We start from the raw sequence: 26,493 nt of genomic DNA, 5'->3' as shown, positions 1-26,493 counted from the left end.
AGAGAGCAGACGATGTTACGCGAGCGCCATCTTTCTCTCTAAATGGTAAACTTACCACAATAGAAGCAGTAGTGAGTAGTTGGTGCGCAGAATGTACTTATCCAACAGACGTGTAAAGACAAACATAGCCAGGAAAAATGTGCGCGGTGGACGTTCGTGTAACCCGAAAGTCCGCCGATTGACCTGCCAACTGTAAAATTACAAAATCTAATGTAGCACAACACGACTTTGTTGTTATATAATATTATATTGAAGACTGAACATGTAAGTTTGTTGACTAAAATCGTATAAGCAAAGTATTGCTAATGGTCACTAACTCATTGTCCTTAGGTTTTTTTACAGGTTTAACGTATAAGATTGTTATTTGTCTGATGTGTTGTAATAATAATGTTAACAGCGGCATATGAAATCGTATCCTGTGTCAGTACTATTGTTACGTAGGATATGGAGCGAATGGTTGAACTGTCGTTGCAGTTGCAAAATGTGAGTGTGCGTGAATATAATTTACGCTAATTGTTTTAAGTTACCTATGCCTATTCTCAAGAATACGCATGCAACGCTGATTGCGCGGAGTCGGCAAATAATTCGGACAGCTGTTTCTTTGAGTCGACTATTTCTTGTCGGCCTATGAGGTACACTGGAGAATTTGTGATCAGTGGTGGCTATAGCACGTATATCAGTACATAACGAAAGCATAAACTGGCGAGGCTTTAACATTTACATTGCTCATATTTATAGATAAAGGAATCTATGTAATTTAGAAGTATTGAATAGTGTAATACTCTGTGAAGGTTAGTGATGTGATGGACAAGTGATGGTTTATATGTGACAAGAAGTATTAGGGTTCTAACTATATGAGATCAATAGTTAGAAGATATGATGATACAGAATTCATGAAAAAATATTAGTAGATTTATAAATACTGAGCAATGAAAAGTTGGATTCCACGGAGAATAAGGATATACAGTATAAATGCGGGCAAGAAATGAGCAGGCAACGTAAAAGATGCCCCGAGTCAATCAGCAATTATACTAACAGGTTTGAGGGAAACAAATCATCCAACAAAATTGTCAAAAAAGGCACAACATATTTCCCAAGAAGTTAGAATAAAACCTGTTGACCTTTTCAGTGGTAAAGTAGTAGGCCCGCCAAGGATCCTTTTGAAGAAAAACTCAACCCATTCCAAATCGATAGCATTAACGACAAGCTCGGCAAAGCGACGGGGCAAAAACAGTAGGAAGAGATTCAGTGCCTCCATTCAGCATTCTGAGGAAATATTTGTGACAGCATTGAAATGGAACTTGAGCAGGAATCAGAATCGGAAAGAGACTCTAAGGCGAAATTTGGCTAACTGAGTTAACTACAAAAGTAAACTACAGGCGGAGAGGTTTGAAGGCAAAAACGAAAGACGCATAGGCCGGATTCTCAAAATTGATGTTCCAAGGAAACCGAGTATCTCAGTATAATCATGCGGCAGTTCACAAACGCATAGACCATTTCGACTTTCAAAAACGGAACAAAACGATAAGCGTTCTGCAATGGCGTCGTTACGATGCGGACACATCAGTGAAGCTTATACTAATGTCTTCATTTGTGTATACCTTTTCTTAATGAAAAATTTTGCGACGCACGTAAACAAGCTGATACTAATCGTTTTGTAAGCGAAAAGAGTCCCTCAATTATCGTCGGTCACACTTGTGCGTAAGGATAAATTTGCAGATATTTGTATAGTTACATGATCAGAAAACTCATTATAGAATTACTTAGAAAGAAGCGAAGAATGAGAAGGAGCGAAAATACGCAAAATGCCTGCTGCTTTAAGCGTAAAGACATACCTATTAATGCACATACATTATTATGTACAGAGTTTGCTAAATATCCGATACTTTAGTTCTCTTTACCCCATTTGGAGCGTCCAAAACTTTTATTTGGCGAAGCATTTCATATTTTGATTAATTTTTTTTAGCTGTTAAAACATATAGGATGATCCATCAAATTTAGAACAAATATTGCCGGGTAATTTGTCATAGCATATAATTATGTCGGAAAACGTTACGTCGTTTTTCTTTTTTCTTCTAAATGATATATTATGTTACTTTTTAACGAATCCGCGCTGAGGTTGTAAAGTGCTCGGATCATCATCAGTCGACAGTTTACGGCATTGCAAATAAGTGGCTGCAATAGGAACAGAAACAGCTTCTAAGGACAGTACGAGGCTACTTTTATAACAGAGGAAAAATAGTACAGGTAATTAACGCTGTCAAAAAGTGCTTTCCGGACAGTCGTTTTTTGTATCAGGCCATCAGCGACAAAATTTAATGTAAGTAAGGTTACAATGTTACAAATTGCTTAACAAAACATTAGGGGTATACGCCACAGGGCATAAACATCAAACAGATGCTGAGACCTTAAAAAATTCGGTAGACGTTGTTTGTTCCTCAAATTTATTTGGAATGGGGTAGCAAGTCGTCTTTTTTCCGAAATGTTTATCATCGATGCAAAAACCAACCGCAGAAACAGCCGCTGGCCCGCTCACGATTTGTATGATGTGGCTATTTTTTGTAAAAGCGATTCTCCGGCCGATACTCTTGCTCTGAACAGGGCGTTTAGTCAAAAAAATATCATATGCCCATGGTTCTTCCAAAAAGGCAAATGTCTGAGTAAAGAAATTTGTTTGCGCTACAAACTGTTAGGCGATTGTTTATAGCTGAAGTGTCTAAAGAAGGACCTTATGTTTTGCGGGAAGATGGTGCATCGGCCCATTTCAGCTTGTTAGAGCAGAGTTGGCTGCTTAAAATATGAGCATTTTCTAGAATAAGAACATACGCCACCTTACAACTCAGATTAAACCTTTTCGATTGCCATGCATCGAGCGTGATTAAGCGGTAATGCAAGAGGTCCCGACATGGCAGAGTCAACTCGTTCACTTGTGGTATCAAAAAGGCGTTGGTACATCTGCAAAAGAAGCAACGAACCTGCAAGCGGCCCAGGCCTCGAAGTAAAGCCGTAATTGCGGTGAATTATGATTACGTTAAATTACTATATCACTTTTATATAACATTATATAACATTTCGTTCAAATATTTGCTATTGTTTAGATACGGTTTAAGAAACAAGACCAGGACCGGGCAACACGGACATTTGCCGGACGAAGGCACGCTGTAGTTTTCAGATCAATTCATTAAGCGTCTCCGTTCTCGCACAGATGCGCTTGTTTGTCTTTTTTACCGACCTACGGCTTTATATAGTGATTTCGGCCTATTGACAGTCTGTTCTTTTACCGTTTTCAAACTTTCTTGGAGAAACGTTCTTTCTTTTTTGATACTAGTTATTAGCTCAGTGTTTCTTGCCACATCTGTTCTACAGCTTGTTTTTAATCTACCGCACTACTATGGGAGATCTTTCCTTCTAATAATTATCTCTTTCTGAATTTTTGAGACTCCAGATGAGCTGTAAAAAAGTAGCCTCTTGGCGCAGTAAGATGTGCAGACTGATGTTGTTTACATTAGGTTTGGCAAGAAACCGGTTACGGCCTTAACGACAATGTCTAATCAGTTGAATCTGGTAGATTAACTTTTATTCCGTTCCGGTGTTAACAGGCAAGATAGGTAGGGTAACTAGGGAAGTTCCGAGACATATTCGTATTTTTCTTATGCTCAATTTGCACTCTGCAAATAACGATAGTGCCAATTTTAATAGGCTATGTTGTTGACTGGATAGCTAGGCCTATTACCGGTGAATCTACCAAACATCTAGATGTTAAACCTATTATTTGGAGGCCTTAAGAGTCTCGAATTTCTCATGGCGCGTGGCACTATTTTCTCCATACTCTTTTTTTGCCGTTAGTTTCATCCTCCCGACTTTTACGGTCAATGACATCGGTCTTGTCTTCAAAACGGATGAAAAATTGACGTAAATGACCATTACGTTCAACGCGCTTGGGGTCCACCTGTATGCATAAATTAGTCCGTATTTTTAACTTTCTCGGTACCAATGTCGGCATAATCAAAATCGGTCTGTTTAGAAAAGATGGATACAGCATATAATTCAGGTTCATAAAACAACAGATATGTAATGAATGAAAAACAATGAAGAGGACTAGATATATACTTGTTACTAGGTCTTCGATAGCAAAAGAAGGAGATTACCTTAAGCTTCGGTTTTAAACATTGATTCACTTAATGACAGCTAACATATTTTCTGTAAAGGCTATTAATTCTCTTGATAGCATCATAGCTTATTCTTCGGCGTTCTCTATAAATTCTGCGCAGCGTCTGTTCTATTTGTTTTAGATCCTAAAGATGCAATATTATAAAAAAAAACGCATAGGGTACGTTTTACCCTGGAAATCTCTTAAAGGTTATGTGAATGCAGTAGGAAGTAGAATATTTGTCAATATAATATGATATATAACATGTAATGATATGTAGAAGACGAGAGGCATTATCTACATATTCTCGAGCGTATTGCATTGTATCTTACCTTCTGTAATACGCTTCTCCATCGGATTAAAATTAATCATCTTAATTTTTATCTTACGGCTTACAAAAGTTTTATGTTGCTGACATTTACCTATTGTTGCAAGGTTTGGCGATCTTGCCTAAAGAAATACATTGATGACGTTGAAAAATTCCAAAATACCTTTTTGAAAAAAATGCGCTACAGCGTAATATGAATTGCAACCGATTTGAAACTTTGAAACCGATAAAACTTTGATAAAAAAGATGACGTAAAATATTTAAAAAGGAGAGGGCGAATGAATTATACATCGATTATAATTGCATGGACTACATAATGATAATATGTTTGCGTGGATGATGTTACGTGGAGGACGAGAGACAAGCACGGCAAGACAAGTAATTGCATAAGTAATTCATGTTTGTCTAATACATGACATGTTATAGAAACCGCCTTCTTTCTCAATTGTATCTGTCATAGTACACTAAGGATGGCTTCTAAAAAAAAGATTTGTTTTTTCTATCTTTGTAAAATTGCACAATAAAAAAATGAGGCTTGGGCTTGATTTAGCTAGGGTGACCCTTTCGCGATGTTCGCTGATCTGTTCAATCAATCTCTCCTTTCTTTTTGGTTAGTCGTTTGTTTCCACGCCCTTCCAACTCGAACACGAAAATATGGAACACAATGCCGCTGACAATGTGATTAGATATTGCAGTCACTTCTTGCATTCGTTGGGTATTTCTTTGCCCTGTCTTGAGTGGTAGCATACATCTAACTTTTCGACCAAAAGTTCGACGATTTTCGACCAAAAATTCCCCTTGTTTTTTGCATTGGTACATTAAGGTCGCTTTTTCTCAGATGGGTTTGCTGATGTCTCCGTGGTCGGCAAATAGCTATCTTGACCGTTCTTTGTTAGCGGTCAGCCTGACGTTGTCTCATCCTAGTCGTTCCTCCGATACAGCTAAGGGGCAGCGATGTATACAACTAGGTCAGTTTGCCGAGGAGAGCTTTGTCGGACCCTCGACACCCTAAAACGATCTAGGACCGTGATCCTTTTGCATATTTTTTCTCAGTCAGTATGTCTTTGTTGCTAGTCACACGTCCCCGGTGTATGTTTCACAGAAATGATACTGAGGGACTCTGCAGTCTTTGCTGTTATCTGCGTAACAGCCAACAATTTCTTCATATAATAATTGCATAGAACTTGCGAGACAAAGTAGCCTCCTCATTTTGATATTTCTGAGTTTTTAATCATCGTGCAAATTGTATCCGTAGAAAAGTGTTTACGATGATTTAGAAGTTCTTGCGGAACATGAACTGAACTTCCTCGCCCTCTAAAGAAACCTTTCGTAACGACAAGTATATCATTGCTGAATGCAGAGTAAGGGCTTCCAGAAAAGTGTATAATAGTTTACATTGTATGACTCAGCAATAGAATTTTGAGGCAAGTTTCCGAAATTTCATGTGCTAACTTCATTCGGTATTTCGTCACTCTGTATGAAGAAACTTATTTTTCATGTTCACTTTTTACCTTTCGATAAGCGAAATTTTGATAACTCTGTTCCTATGCTTTTAAATTTTACGGGCAGAACGGTAAGGTCTCAAAATAATTCAGACACAGAAGAAGGCGATCTAAGTTAACTTAGTTCCACATAGTTCGAGATTAGCTTTACGAAACACAATTAGTCAATATTCATTAAGAACTTGAAAAGTTTTAGCTTAAAAATAAATTTTACACGATCCTATTTAAAACATATATACGTTGTAAATTTATGCGTTTATTTATATGCTACACAACAGATGTGTTGAAACTGGGTATCGGTAAAGGAAGTCGGAAAACAGTTATGAGGTACGACGAACGTTTTCTTTCTTTTTTCCCGTTTAGATTTTTGATCAGTCTGCTGTTAATACTTAAATCTTGAGGTTCAAGTACTTTTTATACAAACACACAATACACGGAGGCCGCATCGTTTAGAAGCAATCTGGATTCATTTATATTTATTAAAAAGTTACGTAAAACACTTGTATCGCCCGGTTAATATCGCCCGCATATCGCACACTCGAGAAAAGAAACACACTGAAGAGATAATTTTTACCATTTAATTTATTCCCGCTAATAATGATGAAAACATAAGTAGGATTAAATAATAAAACTACCTATCTTAAACTATCTTTACTCGCTTCGACATGCCTGAGCAGCTTTTCTCTTGCCTTATGTTGTTCTTGTTGTTTCTTCGGCATTAGCACGCTAGATAAATGCTCACATGTTAAACGTGAATCACATGTGAAACGACGAGAGTTCCTTCTAAACTCTCGTCGTATTCTCTGGCCCGGCTATTTGTTGTCGACCAGGTCGTTTTTCGTTGACCGAGCATGATTTTCCAATATATATATATATATATATATATATCTATATATTGACGATGCTCGTGACGATGGTAACAACAATAAAACTAGTAGATTACGCTGACCATGCCATGTACTAAAACATAGTAATTGTATTACTAACAACTAAGAAAATGCGGATAAAAGATGGATATAATATATGCGGATAAATTTTACCTAAGCCACAGCAGCATGCGCAATTATATGCCAATTGTCCCGATAAGTCCCGATGTGTAAAGGTGAAACAGAATATTCGAAAAGTAGAATTTTTAGTTAGTTTATAGAAATGACATGTAGTTTGATATTCATACAATAATAACACGTCGTTACTGTTTGAATATCAGGTACCATGTAAACGAACACGGTCGTTTTGCTAATTCCTGCCTTTTTCATCCGCGTCGTTGCTATCACATACAAAGCTATGACCATAGGTTTTTTTGAAATTTATTAGGGCGTACGCATTTTCTCACATTTTCTCTTCCGTACGATGTCTTCATGTGCTATGTGATGTGTCTTTGCGATGCGTGTTTATGTGATGCAAAAAAATATGAAATATGGCTCTTAGGAGCGGTACACAATATCTTACAAGCACGCTTTGTTGCAAATATTTGTCCAGCCTGCGCCACCGTCTTGCCAAGAGAAATCTTTATTGCACTCGTTTTCACATCATACCACTTTGGTATTACAGTTAGTACAACAGCTTGATTTTTAAGGAAACAATAGGCATCTTTGAAAGATTAAAACAGGATTCTCCCAAAAGTTGCATAGGTTAAATGGCTTCAGTTTATAGTTTAGATACATAAGTTAAGTGTTCACAGTGGCAAAACTATGTTTTGCTTACGTAGGCCAAGAACTTCAACGGTTGATTTAACTGTTGTTGCTTCTCTCGAGTCAGAAAAAATAAAAGCTACATTCGTTATATGAACAGTTACTGCATTATTGAAATCGAACGAACCTAATAAAAGATTGAAGCTAATGATGGTAATTCAATTCGGTAAATAGTTTCTGGCTTAATAGAATGTTGTTATGTGCCAAATGATTTTTCAGAATTCGTGAATCCATCGTACATTATGCTATTGATTTTTGTGGCACTAGGAGCGTCAAGCTACGGTCTTGTCAGTATAGGACCGTTTTGCGCTTAATCCTTACTTTTGCTATAACTTGCAACACTAAGCATCGACTCTATGTAGGACTATACGCATATATGGCTCACCTCGTTTTGTCTAATAAAGGAATGCTTGTTTTTTTCCAATGTTTTTATGAGTTTTATGTAGATTTTATCAAAAATGTGCATTTTCTGTTCTGTAAATGTGATACCCTTCTGTAAGGTTAGTACAACCTCGACTGAAAATCAAGTTAACATAGTTAAAAGTAAATTACAGACATCTATAACGATTGCCGAGGAATAACTTAAGAACCATACGGAAATACAAATCGCAAACGCTTGTTGTGTTGTCTGCTCCAGAAGATGATGCGAAGTCATTACAAACAATTCCCGAACACTGCAATATTATTATAATATCAAAGAAATATTGCCACAAAGCTTCGCAGAACCGGTCTGTTTATTCGCAAATATCGTTATTTGCAGTCCTGTTGTTCCCGGAACATTTGGCTTGGTTAACAAGGGAGAGGAGTGGAGAATAATACAATAGTCGTTGACAAAATGTCTAGTATAGGTCTGTAGTTATGTTATCTTGAACATGACATCATCCTTTAAATCGCTGTCAGGTAATTAGAAGACTTCCGCTTGAAATACGATTAATTTAATTAACATCAAGACCAATTTAGATTAAGCACGTGATTCAGATAACGAAAACAAGCAAAAATAATCGGGTCATAATATAACGAAACTTAAAAACACATTACAAAACCTCGTATAAAACCAGACATCTGATGTACAGGATTCTATTGTTCCCTTAAGGAACATAGCGTATATGTTCATAAGGAAAAGAGGAAACATACCCCAGAGCACAGGAAAACGGACTGTTCGTTACAATACAGACTACAACAACATCAATTTCCGATACATTTCAAAACGAGCAAAATGAAAGTGAGTAGATTTTGCGGTAAGTGACCACTCTTGCATGAACTAATATTACATTATATGCTGCAATCAATTTTATGAAGAAATTATTTTTATGCGAATTTGAACTGAGTGAAAAATTTCGTGTTACGTAACGAAGCATTTTAAGACGCACAACGGTTAAATAAAGGTAGGCTAGGTGCTTGCTAGATAGGCGCTAGCAATCCCGTACGGATTCAACTTCTTTCGAAATAATCCTAAGCAGACACGGCAAGCGAACTGTAGTAATACATATTTTCCCCAGTGGTCAAGGGAAAGCAACTTTCCATGAAGTTCAAACACTTCTGTTGCATAGAACGGAGCCAGTCGCAAATTGAAAAAAAGATTTGCTGTTATTTTTGTGGTCGAAAAGTTCCACCGGTACTTGATGCTGTAATATTAAGTTTGTTATTTATATTTTACCAGAGTTCTCAAAAAAGAGAAAATGTAATATTGAAACGAATTTGGATAAGGGCTTTGCTCTACAGGTTCTACACTGTTAATCATACTCCAACAAAATTCAAGTTGAGACATCGATAAAGAACATGTAAAGAGCGGTAATAAACTACATGGAAGAAAATAAGTGCTAAAGGCCCTTTTTCGAATTACAATAATCGCAATCATAACTTCCACTCAAAAGGTGGCTACTTTTTGGATAATTAACTGTGACATGAACTCGTTTGTGAGTTAAAATCTTCTCAACGCTTTACAATGGATACCAGGTGAATTCTACACATGAAGCAATTTGCAAAGATTTATCTATCGGAACTTAATTAATCAGGACAAAGAAGAAAAGGTGGCCCCAGGCGGTGAAGTAAGCGACGGAAAGGGAGGTGTGGTCGCTAAGCTCGATGCGAGAAAAGACAGCCTTATATTGTATGAAATCTCTAGATTCAGACTGTAGAGACTGTAGAGGAGGACGGCGGGACTTCTACGCCCATGTTTTGCAATGCAGGAGAGCCGGGACCATTGGAGGATTGGGGTGACGCCGCGCAGCTACGAAGTCGGTGGCCAATTGATAGGCGTCACAGCAACGGTTAGTATACAAAATTGCGACAAGATAAACCACGCGAATGATGCGTTGTTCAGCATAAAGAAATATGATTATCTAATATTTAATAGGGGCTTCAACAGAAAGTAACATGCATCAATCAAAACGACGACAAGCTTATCGAGCAAACACAATTTTGGCCTTAGGACGGGTAGACTAAAATCAATAAACAAAGATTTTGTGTACAAACCTAAGTAGCTGAGTAGCTTCAAGTAATAGTTTAAGCCTTGTAAATGTGATTATGGCCGGAATATTTGCCACTTAATATATTTACAAAATACGCTATCGTGTATTGATGTATATGGATTTCAGCACGGCATGCTTTTATGTTACATAAAAAAATATAGATATGACCTATGAAAAAATAAATGGTATTCAACATATTCAACGATATAGATCTATACTGGGATCGAGCGTACAGAGGCTTTAAGTAGTGAATTGGCACATATGGTACTATAGGTCTCTCACGGAGCATAAATAATAATAATAATAATAACACAGTAAATGAATCGGTTCTTTTTTTTACAAGAATTTGATTGCGGAAAGCTGTTCGCGAATGCAATAGTAAAGATTTTGCAGGTAGGAAGATAATACCACACTTCGCATAAAACGCAGATTTTTTTGTGTATTCATAGCTATGTGATTGCTATATGGCCAGAAATGGGAAGTTTCCGATGCGAAGTACGTTACTAATCTAAGTCGCATGAAAATGTTCTTTTGACACATCAGTAAGGTAAAACGCCAAGGAGTATAGCAAATTCTAACCGTCTTAACCTTAATTTAGATTAAATATCTTTGAAATAATATTTTTCTATGTTATATAGGTCTCTAAAAAATATTATTCTGTATTAGGTTAGTATATTTATACCTGACTTCGACGAAACAGTACTTATTGAGAACCAATTTAGGGCAGCTGGTGGGCTAAGGTTGGGCATAACCATATGCGATAGCGAACCCTGGGGGCGCGGCAAGAGTGTAGACGAAATTCATTGGCACAAGCTACGCTTCATAAAAATGACAGATTTATCCCAGGAAACATTAAGGAGGTGACCAACAATATTTTTTTGTTAAATAGGGCATTTGGACAAACGGCTTTTTGAGGCTAAATTTAAGCAACCTGGCCTTCAGCAAAACGGTCGACAATGACATTACCAGCATGTACAAGTGATTTTGCTTCCCGTAAAATGCGTTGATAAGTGGCGATAATTACGGAAAAATTAACGATCTCATTTATATTGCTCTATTAATATCTATAATGCTGAAACAATCATTTTTTAATACATGAAAATAATCGTGTAGAAATCATGGCGATGATATTGATCATTATGTTTGACTGACCTAAGTGTCCTTCGTCTTTCGTCCGATATTTCTGTCACGCGTCCCATCAGACGGCTGACTTCCACCACGACACGAAGTATGTTGACATTTTCATTCGAACCCACGCCACCAGATGTCGCCAATGTTTAACAATCGAACATTACGCCATTATCGTAACGTAATGAAATAATCTAAGAACAATTTTAGAAATCACTATATAAAGTAGGCCATTAATAAAAGAACTTGAATTATGTGCGTATTAATTTTTCATCTCTTTGTCAAATCTGATCCCTTTAATGCATGCGCCAAATTTTTCAAAAACCTGGTATTGATTTTTTTAGTAGAAAAAGTTAATTATTATATAAAAAATACGTCGCAACGGTTTCTCTCGTCGCCGGAAAAGAAATCTGTACGAAGCTTGCCTTCTAGTGCAGAGAAGTGTAGAAGTTGCACAGTTATCAATAGTGTACTTTATCAATAAAGTATATGCATATTAAGATGTTTGATAGATAGCTTGTAAAAACAAGACCGCATTGATGTGCGTTGCGTAATTAAAGCCGGTTCCAAGCATTCGGCATTGCCTTTCCTAAAAAAAAAATGTATTACAAAAAAACATTATTTTTATTAAGGTTACATGAGCCTTGTAATATCAACATGGTAATCCTTACTGAATATAGGTTTAACAAGTAAACGAAAAAACCGTTGTTAAGTAGGACCTAAGCGCACAGTGTAAAATACAGCAAGATTACAATGGCAATGGCAAATTTTGTTAAACTAGCCAGTACGACCGTCATTGAACATATAGTTTTAACGCTAATTAGAATATTAGACACGGATGACTCTATTTCGATCCTAATTCGATACTTACTACTGTATTTTTTCGAAAAGATGAAAACAATACGTTCATTTAACATCGAGCTGGAGGCAATCGTAGTCCTGTTATGCTTTCTCCGCTAGATATGCGCTCATTCGCCGCAGCGCGCTTTTGGCGCTTCACTGCGATGTTTGTCCTAGCTGCTTAAACTTAGAAGTTCGAAGCAGGTTTTTTTGTTTAAAGTGGACTTGTGAGCATTGGTTGGGTACTGTATTGATTTAAGTTTTTTTTGAAGTTTCACTGTTAATTTATGCATTGTATTAATTATCGCGTGCTTCCGTGGGTGAAAGTGTTTAATCGAAATAAGTTGGCCAATTTGTATTTCTTTTGCGACAGTACTTACTTACGACATTTCCTAGAGAAATATCTCAATTCAATTCAGGTTAGTTAACAAACACCTGTGTATTTTAAGAAAATGGAAGTAAATCTTAGTACCAAATGGGATGCAATGGACCGAAACAATAGGTATAGAAACACTTGCACTCGTTTTATAGCTATTCTATTTATTATTATTATCCAATCACTAGCCGCAGATCAGCTTTTAAATGTATAACATATTATCTGCAAGTTTTTTCGATGCGTTAGAATAGGTATCGTACGTATTTTTGTCCATGGTTAAAAGTAATAACTATAATCAATATGAACTAAAGCTAGTATATCCATGATTTTCTTAAAAAAATCTCATGTACTCTGTACATGTACGGAATCTGTAAATCTCATGTACGGAAAACTGATGCTTCAATATGTGATAGGCAGCATAATGTTAGGAAGGAAGAGGTAAATTATTTCCAGAACGTTGAATGAAGAAAGAGAATAAAAAAGCTTCTTCATTGGCATTGTAATATCTAGAGCTGTTTCGGGCACCCCGACATTCTGCGGTTTCGGTGCTCCCATTCCACATGACATACATGACGATAAATGCTTTGCACTTTTGGGGCAAGCGGATCTGAAATCGCGAACACGAAGCCTCGTACCAAGACGTTGTGTCTGTGGAAACAAAGATACTATTAAAATAAGGGTTTAGAAAAGGATAACAGATTTAAAAAAAAGACATTTTTATTAACTAACTACGATTGTACGATGTAAACATCTGAACTATTTAAGAGACAGAATATTTCGTATGAGGCGTATCAAGTAATTTATGTGTTACCCATCTAGTTTTCTTCGGCAAAGAGCTATGAGTGCACGCAAGTTTCGCATCATTTCTGATTCCGAAGAGGAGGATAATGATATTGGTCCACAGAGCGGCCATGGAGTGGCCGTAAGAAGCTCACCGCAGTCAGTACTGGAAAGTGAAAGTGACAAAAGTTATAAAAGCAACGATAGTGGTACAACTGGTACGTACAACTTGAGTTTAAAATTGAAGCTGATACATGCACCTTATACATGGCCTTATATGTAAGAACAAGTCGATGTAGACAAAATATTAGACAACTACCTGGTGAAAATGTACTTTTGGGTTTAAAAGTTCTGCCCGGTTAGATAAATGGCTCATTATAGATGTTGCATGTTCACTACTATTCTAATAAGAACTATTAGTGTTCAAAATTTTTCGGTTGGTTATGGCCATTTATTCATTTACTAGTATAATTATGTATCTTTATTATTATATTTCTACTAGGTTTCAGAGGTTCGAAAAAACTAAAGAAACGGAGAGCCCGGCTCGACTCAGATGATGACGATTCGGAATCTGAAAAAGCAGAAAGTGGAGTTCTCACCACGAATAGAAATGAGGTATGTGTTTACTTTATGCTTGCATGGTTACGCCTCTGATGCCAATATTTTTTGTTGTGCTTAAAGCCATTAACGTCTCTGGCAATTCGTTTTATGGGCGCATCGATCTGATTTCTACGCACATTCAGCAAGTATACCACCGTATTTTATTTACGCGATATTTCAATATACAAGCCTTTGCGACCTTCTGTGTGCTTCGAGCCTTAACGTGTTACAAGACTGGAGCTAAAGGTTGGAACGGTCTACATTTTTGTTATTACTAGCTTTTTATTATTTATGTAGAGGCCAATTGAACAGATTTTATTCAAATTACAGTAAAACATATTGACATGTTCTGTTGTTAATTTTATAGAGTTACTGGTTACTATATCTCTTCAAACTGGATTCCTTAATTAAATATCCTCCTTAATGAATTGTCGCCAGTCGCTGGACACTGGAGCGTCTGAAGACGAGACGAGCCATTTGAGTCGCGAAAATTGCATATTCAACGATGAACAAGATCATGCCAACAACAACGATGGCGATGATGATTTCAACAGACAGTACAGATGCAACGGTTGGTAACTTTGGCGATACAATTATCTCGTTGTTACAAAACTATAATTAGAGTTTATTTCGCATTGTATAGTATTTTATAGATCATTCTTCATTGCTTATTAATTTCTTTGTACGGGCAGCTCTTGCGAAGTATTCCAATGAAAGTACTTCCTCCATCCTGAGCCGATAGTTCATAAGCACACTTTTGGTTAGGACTATCTGGAGTCGTTTGTTACCTAGCCATGTGCTTCCGTTCATATGTTACTCTGTTCCATGTTCAAATTATCATGCTGCTCATATGCAGTGCATTCTAAAAGGTAAAATATATCTTCTTCTTCGAAATACAAGCATTTCATCTGTGTACAACGCCTAATAATTGTCCAGGCTTATGTCATGGCCGCCTTTGTTCACGTATTGTTAACATGGCTACATAAGATTTGTCCTAGTTTAGCATAACTGACGCAGGTACATTTTCTGGCATGTCTATAATATTTCGTCACGATGAGTAAATTAATTGGGTTTACAAAGTTACACTTGTAAGAATTTTACAGTTCTATCTCTCGTACACAAATCACCTCCTATACGAACTGATGCTAGTAACGATCTATAAGTCTCTAAACGGATGTTACACTCCGTGATGTCTATATCAAAATCGAATGCGTGCAGAACGACACCTTCTGGTTCGATCTTAAGCAGCAGAGGCAGAAATGTTTTATTTTGTTTTTGTGGTCCGCTTTAAGCACGCGTTTAATTCTCATGTATTTTGCACTGGTCCCGGAAATGTTTGCCCATTTACTTTTAATTTCTCAAATTTAAGTTTATTAGTGATAAATCATTGTTAATTATACGTATGTGATTCATCTCATGGTGCTATAAGGTGTCTAGTTATTGACGTCACGTTTCCCGTGGAACTTCATAACGACCTTCCTTGTAACAGGAACCTTTTGCCCATTTTTCTTCAATCAGAGATATTTTTGGACCTTTATTATGCTTAACTTATTTAATGATAATCGGGTAATTGACTTCACGTTTTGATTGCAATCTGCTGCATGATATACGTGTCAGAAAGTCGCGCGTTAATATGCGTAGCTTCCTTTTCGCTGTCCTATTGGCGGCGTAATAGATTCACGAGACAGTGGCATACAAAGACAACAATCGACACTTCGACCCAGGCGTTGGTGTCACCTCGGCCGATATCGTGTCAGCCCGTTGCTTAGAAACAGGCCCCAATGGCGTCTGGTTGGCATGTTCAGCGATTACTAGCCATAGTAAATAACATTACTTAGAACGGAGTGTCTTGGATGCACCTCCTCACTATTTCGGGAGAGATTTGCATATCTGCCGCTAGTGATTACCTGTGGTTCCTGTAGATGCTTACGACGGTTCTGAGAACTATCTCACCGTTAAAGGTTTACTGCATAACAGCTAAAAGCTACCTAGATTAATGGCTGACTGCTCGTAAAGGTCAAAACGGCTCCACTTACGAAGATTGGCAACTAGCGGATAGTGTTAGAGAGGGGTCGAGTTGAGGGACATTTAAAGAACTACACAAGAGAGAGCAAGGTGAGTGTCGTGGAACTGCATACATATGCAAAAAACTTGTCGCCTTTGGCCATAAGGTCTGGCTAAGTGGACTTCTTTCTAGAGGTATTTTTAAAAACTCCAGCTCATCGCGGCGTAGCATGCTATGTCTAGGAGTAGCCTATAAACCTAAAAGTTCTACCTGGGCGCACTCATCATCCGAGCCATTTGTTACAAACAGTTCGCATTTAAAATTATTAAGAGAAAGGCTAAATGTATCTTAGTGTTGTGAAACCTTTTTTAGAGTCTTACGGACCATACGTTGGTCTCCTGCTAAAGTATCGATGTTTAAAAACCAAAGCCGTACTTCGAACTGCAGTCGTCCCAAAAGTTCCTGCGACCCAACCAAAATGGTGCTGGGGTAGAGGATTCAAGTTACACTGCATACACCGATAAGAATATTATTGACTTCTACGGCGGATCTGAATCGTAGCAATACGTTGCTATACGACGAAGATACTTGTGTATCCAATTAGATGTCCGTGAATGCAAAATGAAGTGCTAAATTAGAATTGAGGTGCATATGCTAAGTTACATACCTAAATAAGTTACATATCGCTAATAACGTGGGTGATTGCTTACTTTTAAAAGCCACACTTTTTACTTCAAAGTTATTGAAAATATACGTCTAAAGAATTTAAGTACCTTTTCTTCAACAAAATAATAGTGAGCGTAGACATGGTTCATCTTGGTCCATATAACATTATCATTACGTTTGACATCTAGAAGATAGAAGATAGAAGTCCGAAATAAGACAAGATTTGCTAAAGTTATTTCATTACATGGATCACTGTTTTACAGTTACAACTAATTCTCTTAGAACCGAAATACATTTTCTTTCACTTATTCATACTTATTACTATGATTATTTTTGTTGCATGTTAATAAAAAAACGTAACTTCAGAGCCGCATAGTCAAGAGCAAAGGCAAAGGGGCGACAATGACGACGATCATGATAATTCCTCAGAAAGAATGACTTCAGAGGAGGACGGAAACGATGGGCCAGACGAGAATCAACAAGATGAAGGCAATCAGGAGAACAACGATGATGGCGATGGTAGGAGCCTATAAAGCTTCGAGTATTTTTAATAGACTGATATTTATTGTTTCGTTATTTAATCACACCTGTGGTATAATATGTGTGAGTAACAGGTGCCCCCTATCAAAGGATGACCTAATATAAAAAAAAACATAGTTACAGCTTTGTTTTGATTGTTAGATTACTATTATGAAGTCAAATACAGACACAACTTGTATGCGTTTGTCTTCTTTCTTTAAAAACTGTTCAAGTACGTCTTTGTTGAACTTTACATCCTATATAAAAGGAAAAAGTTTTGTTTATAGACAGGAGAGCTGTCAAAGAGGCCAGTGGACGAATGGTTGCTACAAAACGCGTTGTAAAAAATCCTCAACCGAAACTGGATGTTACGAGACTGACAGGGGAGCGCGGACTTGGACAACTTCGAAATATGCATCCACATATTCGATTGAAAGGTCTGCATTATTGGCGTCCCAGTAGCCCTAGAGGAATAGAAGACCATCGCGGCACGTCAAGCGTTGCCGATTTTTCAGAGTATTTTTTCCAAACTTATTGTTTTCACCATACATAGTAAACTCTATGCTATATATATATATATATATATATATATGAGCTTTTGAGACATCAGATCAAGAAATGTGACCTAGCGAGGGATAATAACCATAACCTTAAGAGCCAACAGTCAGGACCTAGAGACTAGGGAAGTAACATTTGTACCGTTCAGATAAAACAAATTATTTTCATCTTAATGGTTTATTCTGGCTTGTAGGAAAAGGTCATGAGAAAGAAGACCTGCGCTGTATCTTACATCATCTTCAGCTGTGGGGCCATCGTATGTTTCCGCGTATGCAGATGAAGGACATCTTTGAAAGATGTGAGAGACTTGGCACCAAGATGCCTGTCAAGGTCTACCTCCGCAAAATGCGCACGGGACAGATTTATGATTTTAACCAAGTAAGCCAGTCTTCGCAAGCTCAGTTTTTTCATGCTACATAATCTTTCATTAAAGTAGTAGATATGGAAATACATTGAATCTATCTCCGACATATCGTGGGCTTTACATTTATGGCGATACGTGTTGGCCTTGCACTTTTAGCCTGTTATCGAGGACGAAGATGATATCCTGGGTACAGAGGGTAAACATGCTCCTGATGATGATAATCATCGTCCTGCAGATAAAAACGGCGTCGATAATGCAACCATACTGGAGGATGGTCGCGATCTCTTCGAACAGCTTGTGGCCTCGGAAACCACTAATCCAAATCTTGAGAATTGTGATCCTACCTTTTCATATAAAATTTCGTCAGATAATTCCGAGCCGGTAAGTGTACATACCGTTTCTTCGTCAAATGTTTAGTATAAATCAAATTACACATCATTTCATCTATTTCATCTTTGTTGGTAGTAGTCAAAAACTTCATATATTCATATTTCGACATCAGAGTGACTATATAGAATTCTTTAAAACACTTTACACCATCTGCGTTTTTCCAGTTTTGCTGAGTTGATACCATTAATTTTATTGATTAGACAGGCTCCCTAAAAATGGTTGCAGAGAACAACAAGCGACATAGTATCTATTACAATTTCCCGCGTATCTGGAATGCCTACACGCAGTGTATACTACAGAATTCATGCACGGCGAGTTTAGTGATGATATGTCTGCTTAGCTGGCTCATTGCCTTCCATTCGTTTTTTCATCGCACCGAAAGAGAGTAATCCCCATCAATTTTCACAAATTTTTACTTCCTGTTCCTTTCCGAAAACTTCCATTACTGGGGACCCTAGGCAATAACCTGGGTCCTTGGACAGCAGTGGACTAGGAGGTACGCAAAGCTGTTTTGGTTCACTGTATATAATCCCAGAGCTCTTTTAAGAAAAAAAGGCTTTGACGGAATTAAGATATTCAGTGTTCCTTATTGTAAGAGCTTCGCAAATGACCCGTATCCCACACGTTGCGATCAAAGCTACATCAAGGCCGAACGAGGTAAAATAGTTGTGAGGGATAAGTGATGAGGTAATTTGAACATTCATGCGGCCAACAACGCCTTCCTGCATCTTTTGGTGACGTGCGTAGTGAAACTTTTGCCGTTCGTGGAGAAAAACAACCCTAAGTACGGAAACGGGTTTATCCAGGTAAGAGGCGACATGGCAAAATACAAGGAGTCCAGTGTTCTGAACAAATCTACGATCAACACTAAATCAGTGCTTGCCGTATGAAGCCGGGCTAGAGCTTCCTGCCTCATCCTGTTCTCACCTGTTCAACCCATACCTCAGTGAGTCGCCTCTATACAAAATAACTCGAACTGATTACTCAGATCTCTTCTTTGATCAGGGAGACTTTTCAGCAAGAAAAAGGATAGGGTGGGCTCACGTTGTTCTCCTGAGCCAGGCTAGTCGACTATTTGAAGGGCTGAAGTTTGGCCATTTTGTCGTCAATGATTATTCTGTTCTCTTGTAGAGCCATAACGAGAAGATTAAGCACATTCACAAGGACCCTATCTCGAGCACTGTGGGTATAACCTTCTGGCTGGGCGCCGAGTGTAAGGATGCCTTGAAGTCGACGAATATTGCATATTGCAGGTTGCACGCCATACGTAATGCTCTTTTGGCGTCAGCCATCAAGATTACATACGTCGTTTTCGGGGAGCTTTTCTACGGAACTCGTGCTGCTCCGTTAGAATGGTATGTACGCTTTCTAAATAGCCGTCCAGCCTCTTAGTTAGCAAGCCGAGGAGCAGCTTATAGTAAATGCTTTTTTTCGCTGTTACCCGCCATGATGACGCCGTGCTTGGGTCCCCCTTGCCTTCATGATTATTGAAGGCAAAAACATCTTTCCAGCAGGCTCGAAACGTACGAGTATATAAACATCAATTAAATAGTCTAGCAGAGTGCAAGAACGTTGGCATATTTGGAATGCTCGTTCCAGACTCTATCTGGATTGGCGGCTTTCTTGATGCATAGGTTCCCAAGACATTGCATTAAATTCCGCATTGAAAGATATCGCGTTGTATTGACACCCCTCTTTCCACGATGCGGTAAAAAAAGGGCACCGCGCTCTGTATTGTATCGCTTAACGCAAAAGTCTCTAAGAAATGAGTCACTAAGGTCTGGAATTTAACCATGCAAGCTGCGGACCTGCCGTGGCGTTTTAGCCACTTGTATGGTCGTATGGTTTGCATCGCTGATCAAACAGGTCTCCAGGCGTTCAAAGTATTGTTGCTTCTGTGACTCATACGTTTTTTGACGGATCGTGTCGAAAACGGAGGGTTAAAGGTAGAACCCAGGCTGAGCCCTGACCATAAGTCTGAAAACCACCTGGACCCCCAAAGTGCACGTATAGTTGAACCACGGCCTGCGCTTCCGGGGAGAGGGAGGGGCTGTACTGTAGACTAGAGAAATGTAATCAGATACTGTGAATAAATTTCGGCATTCATTACATCAAGTATAGGCAGAACTTCGTTTCAGGAGCTTGTCAAGGAGTTTGGCATCTGACAATACCAGCACTTCCAATTTGGACAATGAGGTCCATTGCCATTGATGTGTGAGCTTCAGAAGCTTTACCTTATCCCTGGTTACGTTCACAGCAAACATATCGATAACCAAACTTCCTGTATATCTTGGAAGAATCTGCGCCAAGGTGGGATTAACTACTCAACGACTATAGCCCGTGAGTGTGTTCTGAAGGGCCGTAGTGCAGCTCAAATTCGGGCGGTAGGAATAAGCGTCGAGATCGCCATCAATTACCAAGTGAGAAGTTGAATGACAGAACAATGCTTCTAGTCTATTAACAAGTTTCTCTATTAGTAGGTGCATTAATTCTGAATTAACCGGCCAAACATAGGCTGCTTTAATACTTAGTCGCTGGCTACATAATGTTGTGCTCCACTGGGCACGGCATGAGGTCACCTGTCCTATGATTGCGTAAAAAGGGATGCTTCTATTAAGGCGGCTAATCCGTTACTCATAATTGCCGGGCAGTGTACAGAGTAGAAAGGCGGCAACTTGAAGGGGCTTATTACTCAAGTCTCCGTTAGCACGAGGATGTGAGTACTATCCAAGCTTCCAGGGAAAGGAGCCTCCTCACAGTTCCACTGTGTAATTCTTAGCCTCTCCTCAAGGTCCGAATTCGCTACGAACTGCATAATCGTCTTCAGGAGGATTCAAAATGTCTCTTGCTAACCAATCTTGTAGGCATTAATTACCACAATTTGTTTCACGAAGTCCTCGACCGTTGGGGCGGGTGACCGTAGTCAAACTGTTCGGCTTGGTGTGGCCTTTTTTATTTTTAACGGTGACTTCGTCCTTTAAGGTGACCCGGTTGCTGGAACGCTCGGCTTTAAGAGTCCGGCTAAGCTGTCTGGTTTGACTGTTTGACTCCTATCATGCTGTTGTCATTGATGAGCTTTGGATAAGTATCTTTTCATTCCTATATCTATTGTTTGTCGGGATTCGCATATCCATCTTCCCTGCTTCCATGCTTCTAGCAATGTTGTGGGCTATCTTCTCGGTTACCTTACTTTTAGAACTACATTGTACGTTTTCAACGATGGAATGCTGTGATTTGGAGAGCAAAAGAGCCGAGAATTTTGTATTTTGCTTTCCTTGCAATAATATCATTTGCCGCTTTGCAATCCTGGACGAAGAAAGGAACGGAAGGTGCATACCTCTAACACGGGTGGCGAAGTAATGAGCGTCTTTGAAGAAGTGTCCCTTTTCCTGATATATCTGTCCTTTGTAAATTTTATGCATTTCTGATAAGCAGTCTGTAAAATACAGCAAATACACTAGTACTATGGAGCAGTTTGTTGCGGTATTTTGCTGCCTTTGGTTTATACCTACAGATTTATACCTGCACACTACAGTGTAAAACCTAAAAGACTTTAACTTCGTACGGCAACGATATTAAGTTCTCTAAAGATGTTGTCCTCGAAAATTTACACGGTTTCTAGCGCTGTCCAAACAAATATACCAAAAACTTGAAAGTAATCAGTCTAACTATCTTTAAACGTAAGAGGAAGGTTTGAAAATAAACGCATGATTAGATTTGCTAATCGCGATACATCGCATTCATTTATAATGTGTCACGAGCTTGGAGATGAATAACGTGTGATAAACTAAGAGCTTGTAGCGATAACTTTACACTATGCCTGTTTCAGACTATAATGGTTAGCGACGATCTCCGGGCCCAGATCGCAGTTAAACGCCTTAAAGCTCTGCAGAAAAGAGAGCAAATCAGGAGGGAGCGGGAACAGTCGCAGCAACAAAGTCTAGAAGTTGAGCAAATGATGATAGGGTGACAAAGCTGGAAAAATGGAACTTGATCAGCAAACAGATATACAAATTAAGATAGCGTTGTAGTTTGTTTGGATGAGCGAACTCTTCCAAGGGAAAGGGATAGAGGTGAAAGCGTTATTTGCTAAAGGGATATTTTTAAATGCTTTGACAGTGCAACTTGAACACCACCGAAGCACTGCAAAATTATAAAGCATATTTTTTTTTTACAGAAAATGTGATTTTGCCCGGGCTACATGAATTGACGAAGTGACTGTTGTTAAAATCCGCAATTTTTTTTCCAATTTGCTGATGAAACAAATCATACCCAAGGACGAATCTTGAAGTGAAGAATATTCACAGATACGTAATAGAGATAAATTCATGGCAATGAACGTATGTGGTACGAAGCGAAGAGTGATTTTTATAAACTAGCTTTACCAATGTTTTGGCGATCACCTATTTCTGCAGTCGATGAACGAAGTTGAGAAAATGCCGCTTCCGAATATCTAAGCTTCTCTTGCAAAAATGCATTAGGCATCTATGAATATGCATCTCGCACATACTCTGCTGAAAAACAACGTACGGGGAGCTGCATTAGCTTGTAAGAATTACAATGACAAAAAGCATTTTATGATAGAAAAAAATTAGATTTCGTCAATGTATTTATATTCTAATACATGAAAAACCATTATTTAGAACTGATTTACGATTGCGCGCCATTTCTCAAAAACAGCCTAAAATTTCCTACTTTGCATGCGTTTAATGGAAGCAACATTGGTTAGTTAGGTAACAGTAATTTCGCTTCAAATAAGCACGTACAATACAGCCGTATTGAATCGATGCGCTTTATAAAATGAAGTTGCAGCTGAGCGAAACAGTGTGCGAAGTATTATCGCAACTGAATTTAAAACTACATTGCTTCTCCTCATTTGTGTATTTCTACTCCTAAATTTGACTTCGTTATGTTCGATTTATTAGGAAGCAATTGTTTTTTCGTGTACTAAAAATTTTTCGAAGCGGCTAACATCTTAATTGTTTTTCTTTATCGTTTACGTGTTTCCTCTACTGTTCGTTATACGGACGAATTTTTCGGCGAAAAATACAGACATGCATCAAAGCGATTCAACTGTTGAGCTTGATTTTTTCTACAGCAGTCCGATACAAAAGTGGCAAGCCGATTAGACCCAGAAAAATTGACTCGATCCTTCATTATTCATTCGATATATCATCATTTATCCGGGCGCGGATGTCTCATAAAGGGCTCGGTCTTATTATGATATGTAGGTGCTGACTCGTCCAAAAGTACATAGTTAAGGTTAAAGAGACTGACGTAGATCCCTGCCTCATATGCACTTTTGGAGAATTGGACGGAGTGGAGCCCTGATTTCCCTCCTTCCGGGTAAACCCATTGATTGCTGTCACTAGCCGAAGTAATAGTTCCAGATAATCGCCTAAGTTACGGGTTTCTAGTAGGTGTGGATTTCACAGTGATAAGCGAATATCTTAGATGTGGAACATCATCTGCGCTCAAACAATTTAGCCCTTAAACTCTCTAATACTTTAAAAAAAATAAAAAATCAGGGTGCTTCACCCCATATAGCATATTTAAGTTTCGGCGCGCGGGGGCAACAAAAATACGAATTCTGGGAGCCTCGAGTTCAAAAAAAAGACAAAGTGGCACGTTAATGTAACTGGTAGAGCCAATTAATCGGGTGATGCTGGGCTAATAAACTCAACAAAGTCAGCATCACATCGAGATTGATTAAATGACTTAGAATATCATGTTGCTCCGAGAAATTTTAAAAAAGATAATATTTAATTTTGAGATTTTTATTTAAAGCCTTTATTTAAAGAAAGATTACATTATTATAGTTAGATTAATTTAACATTAGCCGGTTGATCCTCAAAGTTAGTTAATGATTTGGGGTTGGCAATAGACCCCGGCAGTGGATAAACAGGACATTCACACACATCACAAATATAAATAGATTCACTATGGAATCTTAAAGAAATCCACGTGCTGCTAAAATACCACTCGAGACTGCACTACAGATGTGCACAGTCAACAAACGACGACGTCAACAAACAGTCGACGAGAATTTGAATCCATCACAAACAACAGGAAATAATCCTAAATCAGAGATATCACCTACCGATACATCGTGTAAGCGGCTACTGAATGCTTTTGTGATAATAGTTAGGACCATATAAAAAATAGTGAAAAAGAGTCCTTTTTAGAGTTACCTTTTAGGCAGTCGATATAGTTCCGACATAGTTGCAGAGAAGCGGGCTTTAGATCGCAAATGCCTAATTATCAAGATTTCCATATCGAACAAATTTTGTCTTTTTTTTTATTACTCCTATAACGGTACCTTACAAGCAAATAAAATCCATCTGGAAGTTGTATATGTTTTAAAGCCTTTTCATTGATAACAAAGTCTTGTTTAAGTATAAACTACAGGAGTAATAATGACGTATACATCAAACGTTGTAAAATTTTAACCTATTTAAGATTTTAATTTATTTATCCTTAAGATTAGTATATTTATAGCTTGTTGAGATCAGTAGGTTCTAAGTTTCGTGCCATAGTGGCATCGTTATCGTTAAAGTACATTCTCACATAATTCACATATAAGATGGAATGACATCAAAAACAGTGGGATTTTTTTTTGCCAAACCATTATGATGTTTTATATTAAGCAAAAATCGACATTTGGATAGAGGTATTAAAAAAGTTTGCGACTATTACAAGAACGCAACATAAGCGATTTCTTTTTGTTGACAGGACTTAAGATTTGCTCTTGGCACGATCGCCGAAGCTCATATGGTTCTAACGTTCGGAGAACATGCCTATGTAGATTACTTGATCTTCATGCGTTCAAGTCAAGCGGCTTAAAGAACTAGATCTCTTCCCGGAGAGAAAAATCGCAACTGCATTAACAAGGAAAAGAAGGTCGCATGGCGGCTTCCACAAATGGTAATGAAGGTAATGGAGCTGGACCATTACGCAAGGAGAAAGGATAAGGCTAGCAATTACTTGCTAAAACCTGAGACGGCTATTTGAATAAAATCTAGGCGAAAATTCCAAAGGTCGATTTAGATATTCACCTAGTGACTTAAACAGTCGTATGCAAGCTAAATGATAATAATTTTTGCTCGAATGAGAAAGCAGAGTTTGGAATTCAGGCTTCTGTGTGTGACGGTGGTCAGAGAAAAGGACGAGAAGGATAACGGTTTGGGCTGACATGGTCTTTTAGATCAATAGGCTGAAGAGAGACTCAGCAAATCTAAATGGAAAGCTTGTAAGTCGAATCATACAGGATATTGGAAAAGCTAGAGTTACCGCTTCTAGGAGGATGATAGTAGCAATCTATTTATATAGGGAGGCCTCACCAGACGAAACAGGAAACCTTCCTAATCAAATCCTTGAGTTAGCAAGCCGGTTCGGTCCGATGGGCAGATCCCGTGCCACGTAACGAGCTCCCGAAGTCATGGGTCTCTTCATAGCTCACACAACAGCCAAAGTGTCAACTTCCATATCCTTAAAAAACGCTTATGGAAAACACCTTTTTACGACAATACTAAGGTAACGACAGAAGGACAGTGACCTAGCTCAGTAGGTAACGTAACGGGCGCAGGATGAAAGTGAACGAGATGTATATCGGTGATTTACAAGTCTGTTTCAAGATTCTACAGAGGCACAGCGAAATGTATCATCGCCTGTCGACACTGCCCTGCGAAAGATATTGTTAGTCAGAAATCTACTCGAAAATACTATCATAAGAGGTCTCGATAGCTATTGCAAGCAAAGGCGGGTTTGGGAATCTGAGCAGCCGTGATGATTTAGTGGTTTTAGTCACAATCTCCTATCAGCCTATAGTACTGTTAAATGAAGACCTATTGACTTTTGAAAAATAATTAGTAAGTAATAGTCTCGACGGGGATAAGTCCAATTTTCAGGGTTGGGCCTGACATTCGACCTACAGATGCTAAACGTTATGTTTTGGTGACGCTGATCCAACGAAAAAAGTTGTGTCTTTATCTAATTTCCAACTACATTTCCCCCTCTAATCGTAAATACAATAAAACAAACACCAACCAAATTATTTTCTAAAACAAGCCCCTTCTAAACGCAAGCAATCCAACTTTGAGTGAAGATTTGCTGAGGAATATTATGG

General features: G+C 38.3%; 1 protein-coding gene and 1 long non-coding RNA gene across 9 annotated transcripts; one reads left to right on the top strand and one right to left on the bottom strand.

Annotated features, from left to right (window-relative positions):
* Positions 1 to 53: 53 nt before the first annotated feature.
* Positions 54 to 24,726, top strand: LOC111255029 (uncharacterized). Of its 7 annotated transcripts, XM_086974422.1 has the most exons (11): positions 54 to 264; positions 9,861 to 9,941; positions 13,306 to 13,484; positions 13,769 to 13,881; positions 14,305 to 14,437; positions 16,904 to 17,056; positions 17,332 to 17,493; positions 17,808 to 17,992; positions 18,135 to 18,359; positions 19,500 to 19,723; positions 21,351 to 22,098. In XM_086974422.1, the coding sequence occupies exons 3-11, from the start codon at positions 13,325 to 13,327 to the stop codon at positions 21,352 to 21,354; spliced, it is 1,359 nt and encodes a 452-aa protein (XP_086830548.1). In that variant the 5' UTR covers positions 54 to 264; positions 9,861 to 9,941; positions 13,306 to 13,324; the 3' UTR covers positions 21,355 to 22,098. The 7 variants fall into 7 exon arrangements, with proteins under 7 accessions (XP_086830548.1, XP_086830549.1, XP_086830550.1 ...); XM_086974423.1 differs by lacking the exon at positions 9,861 to 9,941; XM_086974424.1 differs by lacking the exons at positions 54 to 264; positions 9,861 to 9,941; positions 21,351 to 22,098 and adding an exon at positions 22,198 to 22,335 and having other exon boundaries at positions 13,325 to 13,484.
* On the bottom strand, positions 8,388 to 13,431 carry LOC147754217 (uncharacterized). Of its 2 annotated transcripts, XR_015316676.1 has the most exons (4): positions 13,298 to 13,431; positions 12,142 to 13,134; positions 11,696 to 11,859; positions 8,388 to 11,464 (listed from the first exon to the last, which is right to left on the bottom strand). It is a non-coding gene; the product is annotated as an uncharacterized LOC147754217 (long non-coding RNA). The 2 variants fall into 2 exon arrangements; XR_015316675.1 differs by having other exon boundaries at positions 8,388 to 11,859.
* Positions 24,727 to 26,493: the final 1,767 nt, after the last annotated feature.

This window comes from Varroa destructor, unplaced genomic scaffold (assembly GCF_002443255.2).
Source record: "Varroa destructor unplaced genomic scaffold, Vdes_3.0 BEIS01000007.1, whole genome shotgun sequence".
NCBI lineage: Eukaryota > Metazoa > Arthropoda > Arachnida > Mesostigmata > Varroidae > Varroa > Varroa destructor.
The sequence above is the reverse complement of the archived record's forward strand: the minus strand, read 5'-3'. Positions and strand labels throughout refer to the sequence as shown.

Coding starts and splice junctions, on each gene's coding strand:
- LOC111255029 (XM_086974423.1), top strand. CDS start 13,325: ATGAGTGCACGCAAGTTTCGCATCATTTCTGATTCCGAAGAGGAGGAT. Junction 17,057..17,331: donor GAACAACGATGATGGCGATG/GTAGGAGCCTAT, acceptor AAAAGGAAAAAG/TTTTGTTTATAGACAGGAGA. Junction 17,993..18,134: donor AGATTTATGATTTTAACCAA/GTAAGCCAGTCT, acceptor TTGCACTTTTAG/CCTGTTATCGAGGACGAAGA.